The 20363-nt window shown below is 37.8% G+C and overlaps 1 protein-coding gene across 11 annotated transcripts in view; it reads left to right on the forward strand.

The window, feature by feature from the left end:
- Positions 1–20363, forward strand: part of LOC134220941 (muscleblind-like protein 1) — a 413633-nt gene that overhangs the window by 385270 nt on the left and 8000 nt on the right. For 6 of the 11 annotated variants that reach the window (XM_062700084.1, XM_062700085.1, XM_062700087.1 and 3 more), the window contains 2 exons: positions 7920–7978; positions 9748–9832. In XM_062700084.1, coding sequence (XP_062556068.1) covers positions 7920–7978; positions 9748–9832 — 144 coding nt within the window. Of the gene's footprint in view, positions 1–7916; positions 7979–9720; positions 9833–20363 lie in introns of all 11 variants that reach the window. The other 5 variants (XM_062700086.1, XM_062700081.1, XM_062700083.1 and 2 more) reach the window with 3 other exon arrangements.

The following is a 20363-nucleotide window of genomic DNA, read 5'->3' on the forward strand; positions in this document are numbered from 1 at the left end:
CTATCCTCATGGCCAGTCTGTACCAGTCTAATGGCCAGTCTATATATTTCTTTTTTCCTTACCCATCAAACATTGAAAGATTGTTAAGCGCTTATGCAACCCGAAACAATCTTCTTCAGCTAACAAACTAGCTTATTCAGCTTAAATTGTTTGTTGTGTACCTGAGCGTGCATGTCTACCGATGACAATTTTGTCGTCCCAAGCTGTTTCAAGCTTTGCATCGTGATCCTTTATTCTTCGAGGTCGATGACACTTAAAATTCAAAATTTTACGATTGCCGAGAACCAACAGCACTGGTCTCGGCTAAGATTTCGACAAATCTCGGTAAACTCTACCGAGTCATCGGTAATTTACCGAGATTTCGGTAAATAGTCAACTTTGTCGAATTTCAGTAAAATATTTACGAAGTTTCGCTGACGACAATGCCGAATTTTGGTTAAAAAAATTACGGGGCTGTTAGAATGTTAGAATGAGGACGTTGTCAATGCTTCAGACCTTAACGCTTGCGCCTCCACAAGTACTCGAGTAGCGTAGTATATGTTGGATAACAACTCTTACCTCAAAATGAATTAAGCGTCCCAAAATTACTCTTTGGTGAAAGATTCGAGCAACATATTAGGTTTTGTCCGGCATTTGTATGGGGGCCCGCCACTGTGGGCCGTCGTATTCGGTCAGTTCAGATTACCAGGAAATATCAGGACTTGAGCTAGTAGTGCGCTTTGAACGACACACTCGCGGATACATGTAGCTTTGTAAAGAAGTTTAAGCTGTCAAACCCTCGTTTGACGGCGTCCTTAACTTCTCTTAAGGTACGGCTGGTTTGTTCGCTGAACTAACGTAATCATGTTTTCCGGTGTCTTTACCATTACTGCCTGTAGTCTCAGCGCTACTTACGTATGCTTCGAAGCGCTGCTCTCACTATTCGATCAGCTCATGTTCGTCCACCAAGATACTCCCATCTTTGTCTCTATACATCTCAGCTTGTAGCCCGAACTCTTTGTAGAATGCGTTGACCTTCAGATCGAACTTGCGTGTCTTTTCCCAATGGCACAATTGTTTCATCCTCTCGTACTCCACTTCTTCCAAGAGCCTCTCAACTATCTCTGTTTCCATCCACAGCTATCCACGTTCTGTCGGGTTCCTTGCGACTGCTTGCGCTACATCCTTCTCTTCCGAAATATATCTGAGCCGAACCTGTCGATACCCAACACTATTGATGACAGATAGTTTTGACGCGAAGTTCTCGTAACTTGACTGCTAACCTACGAATAATAATATTGCGATGGAGTTGTGTCTTAGCTAGTTTGCCATAAGCGATCGTCTGAATATGAGAATGATCGTTAAAAAGTGGTCAGTGATACGTCGATTTGTCGGTGGTTTAAACGTCTCGTGGTAAGAATCGATTTTAGCCACTCGATAGGTCCTGACGTTGATAATGTCGAAGAAGTGTTATCTTTCAATCAAAACTTGATCAATTGAAGATTCGGTCTATGATTTTTTACTTTGAGACGACTTAACCATTTTTTTTCAATAGTTGGTCCAAACCCTCCTTCTGGTTCAAAACTCCTACTAAAATTTCGATGACATTACTTGGGCAGCTGACGTACCCTCGTTCGAAATACGCATCAGCCGAATGCCACTAGGCCGAACAATCCATTAGGACGAAACTCATCTGGCCGGAAGTCATTTGGTCGAATAGGTCATATGGCCGAATGAGTTATTTAGCCGAATAGCTCATTTGGCCGAATAGGACATTAGGCCGAACAGGACATTTGGCTGAATGGGACATTTGGCCGAACAGGACATTTGGCCGAATAGGTTATTTGGCCTAACAGATCATTTGGCTGAATAGGTCATTTGACCCAACATGCCATTTGGCCGAACAGGTTATTTGGCCGAATAGGTCATTTGGCCGAATTGGTCATTTGGCCCCATAGATCACTTGAAAAGTGAGAAATGAGGTACGAAAAGTGAGACGTTTCACTTTTCACTACTTATTTCTCAACTCTCACTGCAAAAAGTGAATAGTGCGGAGTGAGAAGTGAGACGTCTTATTTTTCACTCTTCATTTCTCGCTTTTCACTGTGTAAAGTGAGAAATGAGAAGTGAGTAGTGATACGTCTTACTTCTCACTTTGCACTACTCATTTTTTACAGTTAGAAGTGAAACTGTGAAAACCGAAAAGCACGGAGTTAGTAGTGAGACGTCTCACTTCCAACTTCGCACTCCTTACAATGGGATATGAGGAGTAAGTATTGCGACATCTCGCTACTTACTTCTCACTTCTCATCTTTCACTTCTTACTGTGAAATGTGAGTAGTGCGAGGTGAAAAGTTGAACGTCTCACTACTCACTTCGCACTACTCACTTTTCACAGTGAGAAGTATCAGATGATTGCTCATTGCTCATTGATCACATATCACTTCTCACTGCGTAAATTGAAAAGGGAAACGTTTCTCTTCTCACTCATCACTTCTAACTTCTTAATTTTCATCTGTGAGACGTCAAATGACTATTCGGCCGAATGATCTGTTCGGCCAAATGACCTTTTTTCAGTCAAATGACTCTTCATGCGGGTGTCTTGTTGATAGTTGGATGGTAACTTTCTGTTTCAAATGCGGTATATCTTTTCTTTAAATTTTTTAGAAATCAAAAATCCAAAGTAGGCCCCGGAGTTGAAAGAAGCCCGCTCTCAAAGAAGCCCCGGTACCTCCCTACAACTCTATGATGCGGAATTCGCGGTCATTCAGTACATTGATGGGTATGCGTGTGCTCCCAATAAAGAAATGTGCAGATCCACCTACTAAATTTCCAATCGCTAGTACCTTTTCGTCTCTGTGGTCTTCAGCGATTGTTCCGGTTTTCGTATTCTCCCGTTGGTAGCTTAGTTTTTTGAAGGTATGCGTGCAGGGCCTTACACCAAACCTCCTATTTTTTGGGAGGTTGTCCCCCCCCCCTTCATTTGTGGTGTAGCAGACGATGAATAGCCGTCTCTTATATAGGGAACAGACGCTGTTGTGAGACGCACTTTCCTGTCAGTAATCTACCAAAGTTCCTACCGTTGTTGAGTACCCCATCTTCCCTGGAGCCGGCATCACGCGGAGATAGGGAAAAGTGTTGCTGGGCAAGAGGCTAAGGACTACTCAAAGGGGTCAACATTTAATTATTTCAGGTATACGAAGTACCAATAGTACGCATTGTCCAGCACTTACCGTACTCAGCTTTGACATCATGGCTAATAATCTATCAAGCGTTGGCGCTTAGTTCGATTCCAAATGACCGTTTCGATCCCGTGAACAAGCTTTGGCATTGACGCGTGTGATAAGTTAGCCGAAAGTTATCAAACCGAATTCCATCATTTAAATGGGAATGTCGAATGAACAAAAATGTCGATTGACCAAAGATGCCCTTTGGCCGAAATCGTCGTTTGGTAGAAAGCGCAAATTGGTCATTTAGCCGAAAAATCATTTGACCAAAACTGTCGTTGACAAAACCCGTAAATGTAGTAGTGCGGAAAGTGTGAAATTAAAAAAGATAATTGAGAAGATAAACGTCACAAATGAAAAAAGAAAAACGAGAAATAAGAAGTGAAAATTAGGACCGTTCACTTCGCACTTCGTATTTCTCACGTCTCAATTCTTTCTTGTCACTTTTCACCTGTCTGAAAAAACGACATTTTCTGCCTTCCAAACGGCATTTTCGACCAAATGACCTATTTGGCCAAACGATTTTTTCTGCCAAATGACCAGTTTGGCTGAACGACATTCTTGGTCGTATGTTCATTTCGACCAAATGACACTTTGGACCAGATAACTTTTGACAACATGGGTTTTGGCTTGATGGTTTGTTCGGCCAGACTGTTCGGCCAACTTTCGGCCAAATGGCCTTTTTTCATGAAGCGCAGGGCATCAAAATTATCTCCGCTAGTGGTGATGAAGACGTACTTGATGACAGTCAAATAGTCTTCCAGGGCTTCAGCCACCTTCCAGAATATCTGCAGCACACAGTCGCTGATGATAAAATCTTCGTTCATTCCGCACCCCAAGAAGGCCCCGTTTCCACTTTCTAACGTAGACATGGTCGATTTGATTTTCGGTAAAGCTCTCTCGGAAGACCCACACGTGTCCTTGTGGACAATTCGATGGGAAAAGAGCGATGAGATCTCTGGAAGCCATTTAACTTTTTCGGCTCTTTTCCGTGAGAGCATGGCTTCCCATGACGTGATCATAGTTTGAGTTTTCGGATTTGATCCTCACATTGAATGCACCCATACAGATCTTGATAACAACCTTCGAAGTTCATTCTACAACGGTATCAAAACGGATGTAGAAATTCTCATCAATATGCAACTTTTAAAAATAATATTTCGTTTATTTGGTGTAAAGCGTTGCGAAGCCGTACTCATGTTTTACTACAAATTTGAATAGCCTATTTTTCCCATAATATTCCACAAGGTAAACTGACGTTCCTCCCATTCTTGAACAGCTATCAAATTGACTTTAGTAATTGAAGCAAATTGTCCTTGACCGCCCTCCCTGTGAGCATCATACTAGGCTGAACATTTCATTGGAAAAAGTTTTCAAAGCTGTGGTCCGAATCATGTACTTTGCTTAAATCTATGCACATAAGTGAGAATTTTGAACTCTGTGAGTTCCTGATCGCGTGTCTCAACCCCATTTCCATAATTTCTATCACTTACCTATGAAGTGTAAATTTATTTGAAAAAAATATAAAGCAGTAAAAAACAAACATACTGATAGACTTTTGGCATATCAGACAAAAACAAGTAACCCAACAGACCTTTTGGTGTATAAGAAACAGTAGTTTTCAAATAACTAAATTCATTGTACCGTTTTTGGAAATAAACACTAGTTATTGGACATTTGCTTAAATTGAGAAGTCAAGATGTTATTCAAAATCTACTGAAAATTCTGAACAACCATTCCAGTGAATCAAATACGTTAGTAATGGTATTGGACAAACGGGGGCACATTGTAGTACCATTCCCATAGAATAGATCTTTTTCGAAGGCATGTCTGAGTACACGTTTCTTTAGAAAGTTCACAGCAGATTTAGTTTCATGTACGTTCAGTTTTCCATTACATCATCATTTCCTGACCAATTTCTGGCCTTGTCGAAAAAAAAAACTACACAGCAAAGTTGTCGCAACATCCGTATGTTTGATTCTTTCTTTCTGACTGTTCGATGTGGATTCCTCGTGAACTGAAGTTGAGCTCAAGTGTGCATTTTTGTTCTTCGTACCGCGGACCATCGACGGGTCCTGCCCGCAGGACAAAACCGGGAACTATCTGCCCCGCGTTCTGGCGCAAGCTCTGCTGTAAAACATATCCTATACTGTTTTTTGCCTACACATACATATATATATTTTTTCACCATTGTTCCATATTATATATCTATTTAGCCTTCTCAATACTTGTAATCGGTTGACCAGTGTGTGGAAGTATATGAAAATCGTTTTGTTACTTATTGATTTGAGTATGTATCTAATTCAAAATCAACGCCAATCCATAAACGTATTTCTATATATATAAAAACGCTTCGGCTGATGTTGCGAGCATAGGAGGTAAGAGTTTGCACTGCTATTTGCTTGTAATTTTAAGTTTTAGTTTTATGTTCACCCTAATTCACAGACACTAATACTCCATCAGTGTATATCTGTTACTATGATTTCATTACTTAGTACGTAATTCGTAGCAACTCACTAATTATCATTTTTTGATTCATTATTTTTTCTTTTATGTTTTATTTACAGAAACCGTACACACAACCGCTAAAAGCTCTAACCACATAACAAATATGCCTTTATTTTCTCTCACCACGTCAGTATTTGCGCACAACAAACTCAATCGTACTGATCAGTTTCTCACTTCCAACCACCAAACAGCCAACCACAGTAGCTATGCCAAAAAAAGAAAACACCAGCAACTGAAAGCTTTGGTTTGACCGCTTGTAGACCATTTGGAAAAAATGCTTATTATGAGATTTTTATCATTTCGAGTATAGTTTATTTGTTTTTATTTTTTTATTTTCAGCACCCGTATTATATTAAGCTTCATTCGCATACATATAAAAAAACATGTACATCATTGATCCAATAATTCACAACTCCAAAATCATTGTACACACTAAAGTTTCCCATCCCGCTGTTGACCTCATCGCCACTCCCGAAGATTGTAGATGTCTCACGTTAGCTGGTACAATCCATCAGATCCTCCATTCCCGAACACACCTATTCATGTGACCAAGCCTGTATGTTCCCAGCAAACCCTATATTGAAGCAATTTCTGTCATCCTTGGTAGCTCAGAGTCCAGCCTTAAACTATTTCTCTTGATATTTACTATTATGTACCAACTTCGCTTCGTATTGACTGTGGCTTATGAAAATTCAATTAAAAAATAAAAGCCGTACAATTTCTAGACATCTAAGTATTTAGTTTAGAATGCCCGTAAATCAGCAAAATAATAACGCATATTTTAATATAGGAATAGTCGTGCTGTTATTTTGGTCAAAATTTAATAAAAAACAGTATTCATCCCACACTTCAGTAGATCTCAATGGTGTGGTTAAACATAAATCTCCATAGCTTAAATGTATTCAAACGCGTGACCGAACACTGCTTTGACAAACTGATAATTTCAAATTGGTGCAAGATACACACATTTCTTAGAGTACATGTTCATGAGCACTCAAAAACCAATCTTACAATTATTGGGATATACAATTCTGCAGGGTTTTGATACAAAAAATTGTAAGCTTTTTACACAGATACTGTATTAAAATAATAAAAATGTGAGATTTCAATCCAACAATTGTATTAAAATCTTCCGGAATGGTATATGCCAAATTCTGTTAGGTTCTTATGCAGAACTGTATTAAAATCTGCCATCCGCTGGTTGGGTGTATATCATCCATTTTCATCCTATCACCAATAGGGGAATGAAAAAAAGATAAGATTCTTAAATCATGTGCCAATGAACTATAAACAATGTACTTCTAAGAAACATTGTATCTTGTTCCATTTATTTGTTTTGGTTATAATAATTTTCAACAAGGAACCAGTATTCCGAATAGTGTCTTAGTTTTGTTCGAATTTCGCTTTCAATGTTTTGGTTTTTCTATTGTAGTTTTGTACACACAATTTCACTTACTTCAGCAAAACGGAAGCACAATGTATATTTCTTATACCTTTTTTTGCATGTTTCTATTTGATAACAATTTGTATAGATTTGTTTCTCATTCGGTCTAAATTTAATGGAAATATTCAAATTAAATCTTTGTTTTTCAAACCTTTTTTTCTTATTTTTTCTTATTTCACGCTTACCATAAATTCAATGGATTCTAAAATATTGTTTCCGTTCGGTTACGCTTATTTGATATCAATTGAAACGTAATTTTAACGATCACTCAAAAATGACGACACCCACATTTGTGAAAAAAAATGCAAAATCGGAATAATCAATGTCGATGCCGATTTTAACACTGACGCACGTAATAAAAACAAAATGGATTGACCTAATATTTCACCTCTCACTACCAAAATATTCCTATGAAATATTTCCGTTTGTGGTTGACGGTTTCTTTGCCATTTTCTTTGGCTGCTCATGTCGCATATCCTCATACAAAACTCCTGCCCTGCCCAATTTCCTATCTGTAATCTGGTGCCACATAAACGAAACCCTACAAACATCACACGCCACGTAAACCACCACACCGCTATTTTACCGGTGACATGATTCTGGCAACTCAATCAATTTGTCCACTGCATCCTCCCAAACTCCCTACTGTTGTTCTTATTGCTGTAATGGAAAACAAATAATGCGCCCGACGGAACACACACGGACTCGATTAAATGTGACATATAAACATATAAAATGACATTTAAATAACTCTACAGCAGCTTCGTCTACAATACCTTTGAATGCTCCTTACGTTATCTACACCGATGCCAATGGACAGGTACAGGTTTTCGTGCTTATGTTGGTTTGGTTTGTTTTGAGGTGAAACGGGACTTTTCCAGTATGCTTTGAATCGGCCATCGGTTTGTTTTTCAGTAGAATTGTGTGAACCATTATTTGCCCAATGACACAACGGTATGGAATTTGTTTACATTTGATGAACAATTGGCTAAAGTTTAAGTAAGGCATGCGTACCGTAGTTAGTCCGGTTCCGTTTCACCTTAAAAATGATGTAGATTGCCAAACATTACATGTCAAGTTGGTTGACAGTTTCACAAGTTCCACTCAGTTGAAGATAACACATAATTTTGACTTAACACACAATAAATTCCCATGGACCATGAATTCAATGGTCGTTTTGTTTCGGTTTCATTTGTTGAAAAGTCTCAAATCAGAAACATTCAATATGTTTCAATAAAACACTATAGCGTCTGTTTGTCTCTGCAACAACTATTGAGAAGTAGATCAATTAAATGGTTTCAATATAATGTATCAAATTAAGAGTTTCCTCCATTTCCTGATTCTGAAACTGTCGAAGCATCTTGACATGATGTCTTGGTAATTGCATTACAATGGTTTACGTTTGCTGCTTAATTCCAAAACAAAAACAAACAAAATCTTTAGTTGCATCAATCCCCCTAGTCCTAACAAATGCTGAAAGTCCCGCCGTTAAATCCTTGTCATGAATATAGAATGTGCTTTTTCAAAACAGTATACTCGCTCAGCGCCGCAGCAGCTTAAAAATTGTTCATTTTATTTGTCTGCATCTTCAACTATATTGGCCGCTTGCTTGGTGGCAGCTGCACCGCTTATGTACTTTTCCTCAGTTTTACATTGAACGAACCAGAAAATTTTTATAAACCCACGTTTAACTCACTCTTTCTTTGCTTCTCCAGCTTTCTGATTAGAAGATTTGAATAGAACATTGATGGTTCAATAGACAGATTTGGGCTGCCGCTGAGGAATGAATGCCTGCTGCTTAGTATATCTATTCCTAGATAAGGAAACAAATGACTTTAACTAAATGTGCTTTTCTAATTTCAATTAAAAGTCAAGTAACGTCTGCTTCTTTGTTTTATTTACATGTTTTGGTTCATTTAGAACAAATCCTCCCTAAATAAATAAACTTGTTCTGATAATTTGATAGGGCAAACATATTGTCTACAGAAAAACAGATTCAGGCAGAAAACTATTAATACAAACATGAATAAATTTGATAAAATACTGTTAGGAGAGAAGACTACAGCCACAATATTACGGATTTAAATGTCAAATCGTTACCCATCCTCTAAAACCCTTAAAACTGTGGATAAGCCTCAACAACATCCATAACATTATTGCTAGATGTCCTATTTTTGACTTCAATCCTTTCAAATCCCACATTCTCCCACCATCACAAAAATATCCCTTACCATTCCTTCACTGCAAGCAATTACCCTCCGAAGCGATCCGTCGTTGCCGTCTTGAGTACCCTCCCCCAGTAACCATTACCAACGACTACCACAATCATCCCACCATCTCTATCTCCTTTCTTCCGTTTTTGGTTTTTCCGTTCATATTTTTTTTTGTTCGTAATCGAGTTTTCCGTTTGATTTTTTTCCTAGTTTAGTTCGATTGATTCCATTCATTCTTTACCAAAAACAATCACCACTTAACTTGTTATAACTTTGTCGAAAAAAAAATTCACCATTTATCTTCCATCGCGCTGGCTCGAGTGCAAATTAAAGCTAAACTAATCGAAAGTCTGTCTTTCTTGTCCACCCGTTACAGTTACTGGACACCCTCCCGGTGTGCCAAGATTTTAATAGGTCCATGTGCACGCGCCCTACCTGTAGATTCGTACATCTAATGGAGTGTAAGTATGCCCACTTTATAAATATTAAAAAAAAACGTTTGTATTTTTCGTTTGTGAGGTTTCTATAGGTCAGAAATGTTTGTACTCCCAATAAAATTTTGAAATAAATTGTTCATTACCGCCATTTTTTAGCTTAAAAATCTTAAAAGTGAATCATGAGACACTTCGTTCTAATGCTACAACGCGGTTATCTCTAAACTGTGTTGTTGGTAGACACCATAATTTAAAAACGTTACATCCGATTTGAACGCGATTCGAATTTTCGAATTCTACACATTTTTTCTGTCATCGTACTTAGCTGTTTTCCTTTATCTTGAAAATGGCTTTTCGGTGCAAGCTTTAATGTCATTTTTTTCGTCCGAAAATGGGATTTTTTTTCTTCAAAACTTTTCCAACTTCTCATTTCTTTTTCAACATAATCAAAAAATTATACGTACCTACGATGGAAGGAAATTTATCGAAGATTAAAGGAAAAATCATTTTGGTTTAGGCTTAGAATGCCGTCGGAGGTGCAACGCTGCACCTGGTGTAGCAGACGAAGGATTCGCCCAATTTGAGCAAAAGAAATTAGTCATCTTCGAAATAAAACCTGAAAATCAACCTTTTTTAGGCTGCATAGTGTGTACTATCTCCTATTTGTTAACTAAGCCTGAAAAGGCGTATGTAGTACGTAAATAAATCTATCACTTGGCTCAATGCTCTATGTAACCGACATTGCTGTTTACGGAAGGCTCACACATCAATAGCTCATGTCTGCTTCCGAAGCTTTTAATAATAACCAAGCAATAATGTGAAATGCTCGATCTGCAAATAAAACTTATGGCCCAGGGAAGGCTCGTACTTCTGATTCAAAACTTGAAAGAAAAAAAAGAAGCTCCTAGAAATGTCAAATAGAATTTTGTGATTGATTAGTTCCTGGGATATCTAAAATATCAGGATATGAAAATATGAAAATTTGAAGTTAAAAATTAACATTTTGAAGATAATCCAAGTGTTCTTAGGAAAATATATTAACGTTCGTAATAAAATCCGATGGCGTTGAGAAGACATCTCTGAGAATAGAGATCGTAACGTTTCATCATTTCAGAACGAAATTGAGAGTAGTCATGTCTGCGATGCCTTACCTGCTTCCATCTGACGAAGCCCATGAGAACAACTATCCACTTTGGCAGCTTTTTAATTGCCGAATACCGGTATTGAGGAGTGTTATACCTCGATAAGTAACACAACCGAGTCTGTGCGCTTTGTTGTAGAAAGAACATATGAGACCATCAAGCCAGCTTGTAGGCTTTGTTTCTTCCTCCAAAATCGTTTCAATCACTTGGTACATTTTTCGTTCAACCGGTCACTCCCAACTTTTGGAAGCTCTGCCGAGATTTCGTCCTTCCCAGCGGCCTTGCAATTCTTCAGCTCTCAAACATCTTTTCTCACTTCGTCTAGCGTTGGTGGTTCCACTGCCTGTCTATTATGAATCCTCAATTCTAATTCTGTTCGTGCCCTCTCTGTCCGATTGTCCATTCAACAATAACTTGAAGTGCTTCTTCCACATAGCAGCCACTCTTGCTCGTAATTGACCATGACTGGCGTCGGTGCGCTTTTCTTGCGCATGTTGTTGATCATTTTGTAGCACTTCCATACGTTGTTTCTGGCAAAACTTCCCTCTGCCTCCTAGAGTACTTTTTCGTCATACCCTCGTTTCTTACGCCGATGATGTTTTTTTCTCAGCTGCCCTCAGTTGCCAAATACCAAACTAAATACTGTGGTTAAGGCTCAAGAAATAATTGGACAATTGAAAGAGGTTTCCGATCGAACCACCATCGGCAGTGCGTCGTTCGTCTCTTTTCGTCTGCCGCAAACACTCACTTGAAACACGTGGTTGTTGGTTGCCAACTTTACTTCCTCCTTTTAATTGTTTTAATTGTTTTAATTAATCCTCCTTAATATTGTTAAAACAAATAGGGGAACTGTTCTGATCTCCATCTCACTGTACATATATCCATCTCATCGCCAAACAAAGAAATACGGCACCAAATTCGTCGCTTCTTTTTGTCAACATGCGTGCTCACTGCTGAAAAAAATCACAAAAATAATAAACAAATCAAATTCCTTTCCATTGCTTTGTTTTTGATGGGATGGAAATAGGAGCCATGAGATGAAGTGGCGAACCGTTCCCCTATAAGTTGCAGTCGAGTAAACGATAAACCTTTTTCGTTGTACCAACTACAATTCAATAAAAAAAAACGGTTTGGCTCATCCCACAATAATGTTAGATTTGTGCAGGTCACTCACTCATGGATCATGAGCACCCCTGGGAGTACATGTGGCCAATTTTTATAATCTCCATCCCAGGAGGCTGCTCGCTTTAGCCTTGACCTTGGCCCAAGTCGAACCCCAATCGACATGTGTGGCCTACCAACCTCCATGAACCGGTGCCAGCGAAAGTGGTACATGTTACATTGAGTAAATTTTTCAGGAGACGCATTTTCCCAAAAACATCGAATAATAAATTCACATTTGCAATTTTTTGCAACAAAACTATACCAACATGTTATGACTGATGTATCTAAAGATAGTAGTGAAAAATAAGCAAAGTTTATGACAAATTTCAAGTTTATTGGAGCAAATTGCACATGTACCACTATTAATGGGAACAAAAGGAAACAGAAACCGAAAAACGTTGACAGTAAGAGTGGTACATGTACATTTTTAAAATCATTCTAAACGGCAGAAAACTATCTTGAAATTTAAAATAGGATTAAAATCTATTGTGAAAACAGTCTTGTTGCCGAATTTTCTTTTAAATAAGCTGATTTTAGTGGGTGGAACTGTACATGTACCACTTTTTCTGGCAACGAAATGGCCATTGTGATATATACCAGAAAATAAAATGTGCATATCTCCAGATTTATTTGCCAAAAATCACCTTTTCGTTATTCCCTTACTAGATCTTTGCAAATAGAGGCCGTTGATGTAAAAAACTCCAAAATGACAAAAATGGTTTATGTACCACTTTCGCTGGCACCGGTTCATTTAACGCTTTAGATTTTTTGTTGCTATCGGTTTTAGATGGCATCGTCGATTTAGGGTAGCATTGGATATCCAGTTGTGAGACATCGGGCCCGAATCATGAAACGTAGACAACACAGATTTTACGTTTGATTTGAATATTACAATGTTGGTGCGTAGACTAATCTGATTAGACTTCCAGATATTTCGTAAACCTTCAAAGGCAGCCGTAGTCTCCTTGAGCCATGCTTCTATGTCGATCATAGTTTCGCCATCCGACGCTAACTGGTTTCCAAGATTTTGCAAGTTTTCGAACTTGTCCACTTCTTGCCTAGCTATCGATTTGGGGGGTGGGACTTGTTGAGTCATGTTGACTTCCAGCGTTGCTTCTCTATTGAGTTATGTGCCCTTGAAAACGCGAGTGAATAGTTTTGAATTCCGAGAGGCTTGTCCCTAACTAAAATGGTAAAGCAAGGTGGTTCAGGTGTTGTACACGTATGTTGTGAAACTGTGACCAATTGCATTCGTGGCTTTGGCAGCTTTTTCAAGCAGCAGAAGCCTTTACCACTGGCGGAGACAAAGGTGGGGCACCACGCGATGCAATCACACCATTGTTCTCGAAGGCTATTGTTCTTGCGCTTAGTGGTGCCCCACCAAAAAACAATAGCTGGCTCCACCAGTGGCCTTTACCAAGGAAAGCAAATAGCAATAGAAGCCTAGAATTTGTAAGAAATAATGTGTCTAGGGGCCGATTTCTTTACCTCCGCTTAATGCTTAAACAAAGTTTAGGCGTATGGGTAAACACCGCTTAAGAGTTAGGCGGAGGTGAATAAATTGGTCCTAAGTGCCAATTTCTTCACCTCCGCTTAACTTTTAAGCGATGCTGGTTTAGCGCCTAAGCGGAGATGAAGAAATTGGCCCTAAGCCATTTTATTACTGGACAAGTATTGTTTGTACAGACGAGCAAACTTGGAGGTGGATCTCTCATGGTGTAGAGATGTTTTTGTTGGAATGGAGATGGTAATATTGAAATGATGGTAAAATGACTAGGAAGCCCAAGGAGGAACTTTACTTGCGTATATGAACCAGAATTTCTAATAGTCTATGAGGAATTCTATCCATTCCAAAAAGTGCTCAATAATGTACTGAAGTCTTGAAGTATCTAATAGTTTCTGCTTTTCATTAAAATTGTTGAAAATTTTCTGGAAGTAATTACTTCTGCTAGTTCAGGGCCAGGAATAGGCGGATTAATCAAAAGTTGAATATCTAAACAAGGATATTGCTTAGCTTTGCTTCGCTAAGACTGACTGTACTTGTCAATGGTTGCTTCTCCGTGACTGGTCAGAACTGGTATAAATTGCGCTACGATTCAAGTGAATAAAGGTTGGTGTGTACCATCTACAATACCACGGAAAGGAAACATCGTTAACTCGGTAAGGTAGATGAAGAGAAGTATAGATCGAGGATTCATTTAGAAAAGACGTCCTGTCTATAAGGCATAAGCGGTATTCACTAGATTTCCGAGCTCGTATCCAAAAGTTGAGAAACTAAACAAGGATATGAGAGAACAATCGCAGCAATATTAGGCAGTTTACGATGATGGTGGAACATCCGGATGTCTGGTAGCCTATGAGAAGAAAACTCTGAAAGCTACTAAAAGTTTATTGGAATCTGTACACACCAAAAAATTATGAATATTACAGGTGATGTATTTCAATAAAATGACACAAAACCACATGACATAAACAGAATCGTATATTTTTCAATGTCAGATGATTTAAAATTACATGTCACGGAACCTAAACACAGCACCCGCTGCAACGCACCTAACGCACCAGCAGCTAATGACTTGATGCAGTGAAATACTTGTTCAGTGCAAATCGTGGAACCAGTTTTACTTCGATCATCCCTCTTTCAAGAAACGGAGATAGCTGAGTAGTAGCGTGCCGGGCCCTCACTCAACGGACTTATGTTCGATTCTCGTTCTGATGGATCATTTTTTTTGTCAATAAAGTTGTGATGTAAAATTAAAGTACCACCTAATTTTACGTCAAAAATGACGCTCGTATATGTCGGTGTCACAGCACCTAAAATTACACGATTATTTTTAGGTGTGTAGGAATAACAAATATACCTATGTTTGCATGATATCTTAGAAGTTAGAAAGAAAAAACTCTGAAATTCAGAGTAACATTATTTTTGAGATTTCTGAAAACCCGTAAACAGTACTGAACACCCTTAAAGAATCTCGGACGATCATAAGCTTTACGATGCGATGCGATGTTTCTGAAGCTATCTAAAGGTTCGAATTCCTAAAACATAGTGAAATTGCTTGAAACCATCCAATATTTTATAAAATTTATAGGAATCCATAATCACTTCTGTAAATTCGTGAATATGTTTGTAGACATGCTTTTTGGAAATGTTCTATAAACACTAGAAATGTAATGATTGTCTTAATAGTCATTGGGAGCTTATAACTTATCTGAGAAGTGAAAATGTCTGAAATCTCTTGAAATCCGAGAGGATCTCTGGAAAGTCGCCGAAATTCCATAAAAGTATTCTATAGATTTGAAAATCCAGTTTTTGTCCTACCCACGTCTCGGAACATGGCCGCGCCTGAGCAAAGGCTTCTAATTTTCGAAGCATCTTTGAAAGCCAAAATAAGAAAATAAGGAGAAGAGGTTTTTGCAATTCATAACAGCCTCATATATGGGGCCCTCCTTAGCAGTGCGGTAAGACGCGCGGCTACAAAGCAAGACCATGCTGAGGGTGGCTGGGTTCGATTCCCGGTGCCGGTCTAGGCAATTTTCGGATTGGAAATTGTTTCGACTTCCCTGGACATAAAAGTATCATCGTGGTAGCCTCATGATATACGAATGCAAAAATGGTAACCTGGCTAAGAAACCTCGCAGTTAATAACTGTGGAAGTGCTTAATGAACACTAAGCTGCGAGGCGGCTCTGTCCCAGTGTGGGAATGTAATGCCAATAAGAAGAAGAAGAAGAAGAACATCCTCATATCGATCCTTTGGACAGGAAATTAAGTGAGACTTACTTAAAAGGTCGAAAAAGCTGTGTTATCTCACAAGGTGTGGGAGCAAACTGTCGTGTTCACTTTTTTATTTCCAAGTCCTCAACCGCATGATCTCTGTAAATTTGTAGTTGTGAGATGAAAATAATACATTGTTCTTATATAGAGATGCTAAAAACTGTTTTAGTCGTGCAGAATCTACAATTTGTACTTCGTAATTTATTTGAAACGACTTTGTTCACTTTTTTATTTCCAACACTGTACCTTAGCGGTGATAGACGCGGTCCAACTCCCTACATGACAATTACACATGCTTTATATTGTAGTTTATTTGTTTAGGGAAAATCCATAAAATAAGTCATGCAAAAATTGGGGATTTTCAACCCCCCCCCCCCACACTTTTTGTATTAAAACTGTAAAATTTTTGTGTCAGTCGTCACGCTGCTCGGAACCCCCCTCCTCCCTAGGAGCGTGACGTACTTTGTGGATGGACCCTTACCAGCCGATGATTGCTGCACCGGCTCACATTGATGGCATATGGCTTTGGCGATTCGGTCTGAGTGTAGTAGCGTTCAGATTTTGTCCACAGTCTCAAAGGACAATACGTAACGGATGGCCGCCATGTACTATTTAACAGTTTTAAGTTATCGACTTTCGTCTTACTTCTACTTAATGGAAACTAACATCTGGTAAACAATTAGACTTAAATTTTCATAAATATTCTTCTCCTCGAGCACATGTTTTTCAATCATCAGTATCGTTTTCCATATAGTAAAAGTAGGACGAAGAAAAAGTAACCTAAAACTGTTAATTTGTCGTATGTTCTATAAACTTCTTCGAATGCTAAAAAAATCTTTAAAAATTAAAAAAGTTGTTGCAAGTTTCGAAACTTCTAAAAACTTCGTTAAAACTTTAATAATGAACATTTTGAAGAAATCTTCATTAATAAATTTCGTTTGAGCGGATTTCAAAATTTTGACGCAAGAATTCAAATATTTCAGAACTGCCGCAAATTTAAAAAAAATCAAATAATCAATAATATTCATGAATTGTCAAACATTTGAATTTCGACTGAAATTCGTTTGCTTAAATGAGATACGATTGATTTGCCGAATGACGTAATTAATTTGTAGCTAAACTAACGTTTAATCGTTTAGTTACGACAGATGTTAAAATTATTTTTCAACTGAGATATCAACAGAAACAGAAACAGATTGGTGAAAATCCAGAGCATATATTAACCGTTTGTTTGAGAAACTGCATATGTAACATTTTTGACCAAAATGAGATTTTTTATATATTCTGAATCCTTGTCCAAAAATACGTATTCTGGCAAAAGTATACGATTAGTTTTTTAGCAACGTATGATTTTTTTTCGTTTTTTTTTCGAGAAACTAGACATGTCTACGCACTTTGAAGAGGAATTATGAAGGACTGCTTACAGTTTTTGCACTGGAAGTGCCCCGGGGTGTTGAGTTTTGCCAAAAACTATTGATCTGTATCGAATAAATCGAAAGATTCGGTGCCAGTTTGTCCACAAACAGTTTTTGTTGTTTTCTCGAAATTGTGTAAAATGGATATATGGGGGGCCCTTCTTAGCCGTGCGGTAAGACGCGCAGCTACAAAGCAAGACCATGCTGAGGGTGGCTGGGTTCCCTTTGCCGGTCTAGGCAATTTTGGTCTCGACTTCCCTGGACATAAAAGTATCATCGTGTCAGCCTCATGATATACGAATGCAAAAATGGTAACGTGGCTTAAAAACCTTGCAGTTAATAACTGTGGAAGTGCTTAATGAACACTAAGCTGCGAGGCGACTCTGTCCTAGTGTGGGGATGTAATGCCAATAAGAAGAAGAAGAAGGACATATGCAGTTTCTCAAACCAATTATTCATATATTTTAAAATGCGCTTATTTCATAATAGATTAACAAAAAACTTATATTTTTGATAACTATCGATAAAAATGAAGCAAAAAATTAAAAAAAGAGGCTGCATTCCAATATTGGTTCTTTGGTGAAGATGAATAGCATTCGACTGAAAAGATTAAACCATTTTTTTATCTCGGTCCATTTTTCTATATGATGAAAATCAAAGAATGCTAAAATGTAAACCTGGCTGAAAAATTGGTCTGAAGTCTATCTGAAATTAATCAAATATGCGTGCGTGCGTGTATACCAACTAACCCTCACTGATTGCCTGACTGACTAGGAGAAAGCTGTCTATCTCACATAATTCTACAGTCAGATTTAGTTCGGGAGTTAGAAAATGTTAGCTCTACTGCAGATGCAGTGACCCATTTTAGACTGCCTGGTATTTCATGATGAGCATCCGAAGCTGGGGATCAAATCAATACGGAGAACACAATCACGTTTTCAACCTAACCGAAACCAAATTGTCTTTGAATTTAAACATTACCGCACAAACACCACTGTAACAAGTAACACTTGAATAACATTTGAGAACGTAGAGCATCCAGCCGAAACTTTCAAAATAAAAAAAAACATTCGAGAGAAATGAAACTGCGACAGATAGTTTGGAACGCGTCTGTTCGCCAGCACTCCGTTTTTTCAGCCCGAATTTAGGCAAATGTCAAACCAAAATTAAATTGCAGCAGTTTTCCATTTTTCTATGACAATTTTTAAAATAATTGCAGTAGTAGAGAATATAGGTTTTTGGTTATGTTTCTCTTCAATAAGTGAAAGAATCTATTCAATAAACAATGTTGACGGGAAAGGTCAATTGTTCAACTGGCTTTTCTATGCTAATTATTTATTCCACGGTTTAAAAAAAATATCTTCATTTTACTTCCACTAATTTGGTTTTTCGTGTCTACACAAATACGTATTTCGTCCACTACTTGTGGACATCGTCAGTGTGTTATTTATCGACTGAAGAAAAACAAAAACACACTGAAGATAGCCACAAGTAGTAGACGAAATACGTATTTGTGTAGACACGAAAAAAAAAATTAATGGAAGTTCAAGGAAGATATTTTATTTAAAACCGTGTAACATTTTCCCCTAAGACGCTCGAAAATAATTATTAATTATTTATTGTTAATTTTTATTCTGATTGTATTTATCTTAATGATCAATCCCAATAAAACAGAGCGAATTTCTTTCCACTTCACGAAAATTGTAGCAAAAGTTCTCCTGTAAAACTTTGTCGAATTGGCAATTGCATTACGATTGTAGGTTTGTTAAGTTTTTTGCCGCCACCTTTAAGAATGGTTTCATTTTCGATACATTTTTCCAAGTTCTAAAAAAATGCTCAAATTCTGAAATAAAAAAAAGTTTAACAGTTTTTGTTGATTTTCTTGTCATATTTGATATAACTGTTACTTGACAAGGGGCAAATTATGGAAGACAATCTCAAACGCACAACAAAATAGAAGTCATTGACTTTAATTTAATACTAGAACTGTTGAATTTTAAGCCAATGTTATCTATGTTTCCTATCATACAAAGCCGAAATTAATTTTCCGTATTTCGTGATCACCACTATGAAAGCTCAAGTAGGCCTTGATCTCTAGTCAGTTTGTCAGCTAATGCAGAATATTACAGTCTCGACATCTCGATGTTCTTTATTTCGATATCTCTCCCTATGTGGATGATTTTCGTAGTCCCTTCAATCTACATACATTCGGACTTTCTACAACTCGATAGCCTGCCTATCTCGATATCTCTCTATTCTCATGCGTTCTGGTCATATTTTATTCAGGATTCACTCTCCTTATGTCGATATATTCAAATTTTTAGGCTATCTTTGGATAATAGCAAACATATTAAAAACACGAGATGACGTTTGTTTTGTTGTCGTTCTTTGATCTAGCACCCATTGAAATTTTCGTTCCAATCCTCGATCTCTCCTTATCTCGATGGTCCCTTCAATATCGAAATATGGAGAGGCGACTGTAGAACCCTTAAATTTTTGTACAAAAAGTTTAGAAACAAGGAGTTGATGAACCAATGCACCATGCGTCTCCATATGTTCAACTTTCTTTGGTGCGGTTTTATGCTGTTCGGAGTTCGAAACAAAAAGTTTTGTATTTGATACAGTTTGCAAATATTTAAATTGATCTTCAAAACCAAAATAGTGCTTAAGCATTCGTAATATTAATTAGTATGGTATATGCCAAGATTACATACAGAATGGATTGAGCACGTTGAATGTTAGGATTATCCTGAGCAACTGAATCGTTAAAAATTGAGAGTTTTCAGCACAAATCTTCCTGTTTTTAGTCCGGTTAAGGTCAGGTAAACAAGTTTACCATTCCAAACCATTAAGTATCTTAAACCATTTACCACGCCGTGGTTCCAGAGTTTGTATGGATCCTGGCATTATTGTGCTGAAAAAATATATTTCCCTTGCGTTTCTTTCAAATATTTGCCAACGTATTTTGAGTACGTTACTGAAATCGGCCAATTTTATTTTGTCTGAAATGAATTAAATTGAATAAAAACCTGAAAGCACTATTTTTTTACGTCAAAAACA

This window comes from Armigeres subalbatus, chromosome 3 (assembly GCF_024139115.2).
Source record: "Armigeres subalbatus isolate Guangzhou_Male chromosome 3, GZ_Asu_2, whole genome shotgun sequence".
Lineage (NCBI taxonomy): Eukaryota > Metazoa > Arthropoda > Insecta > Diptera > Culicidae > Armigeres > Armigeres subalbatus.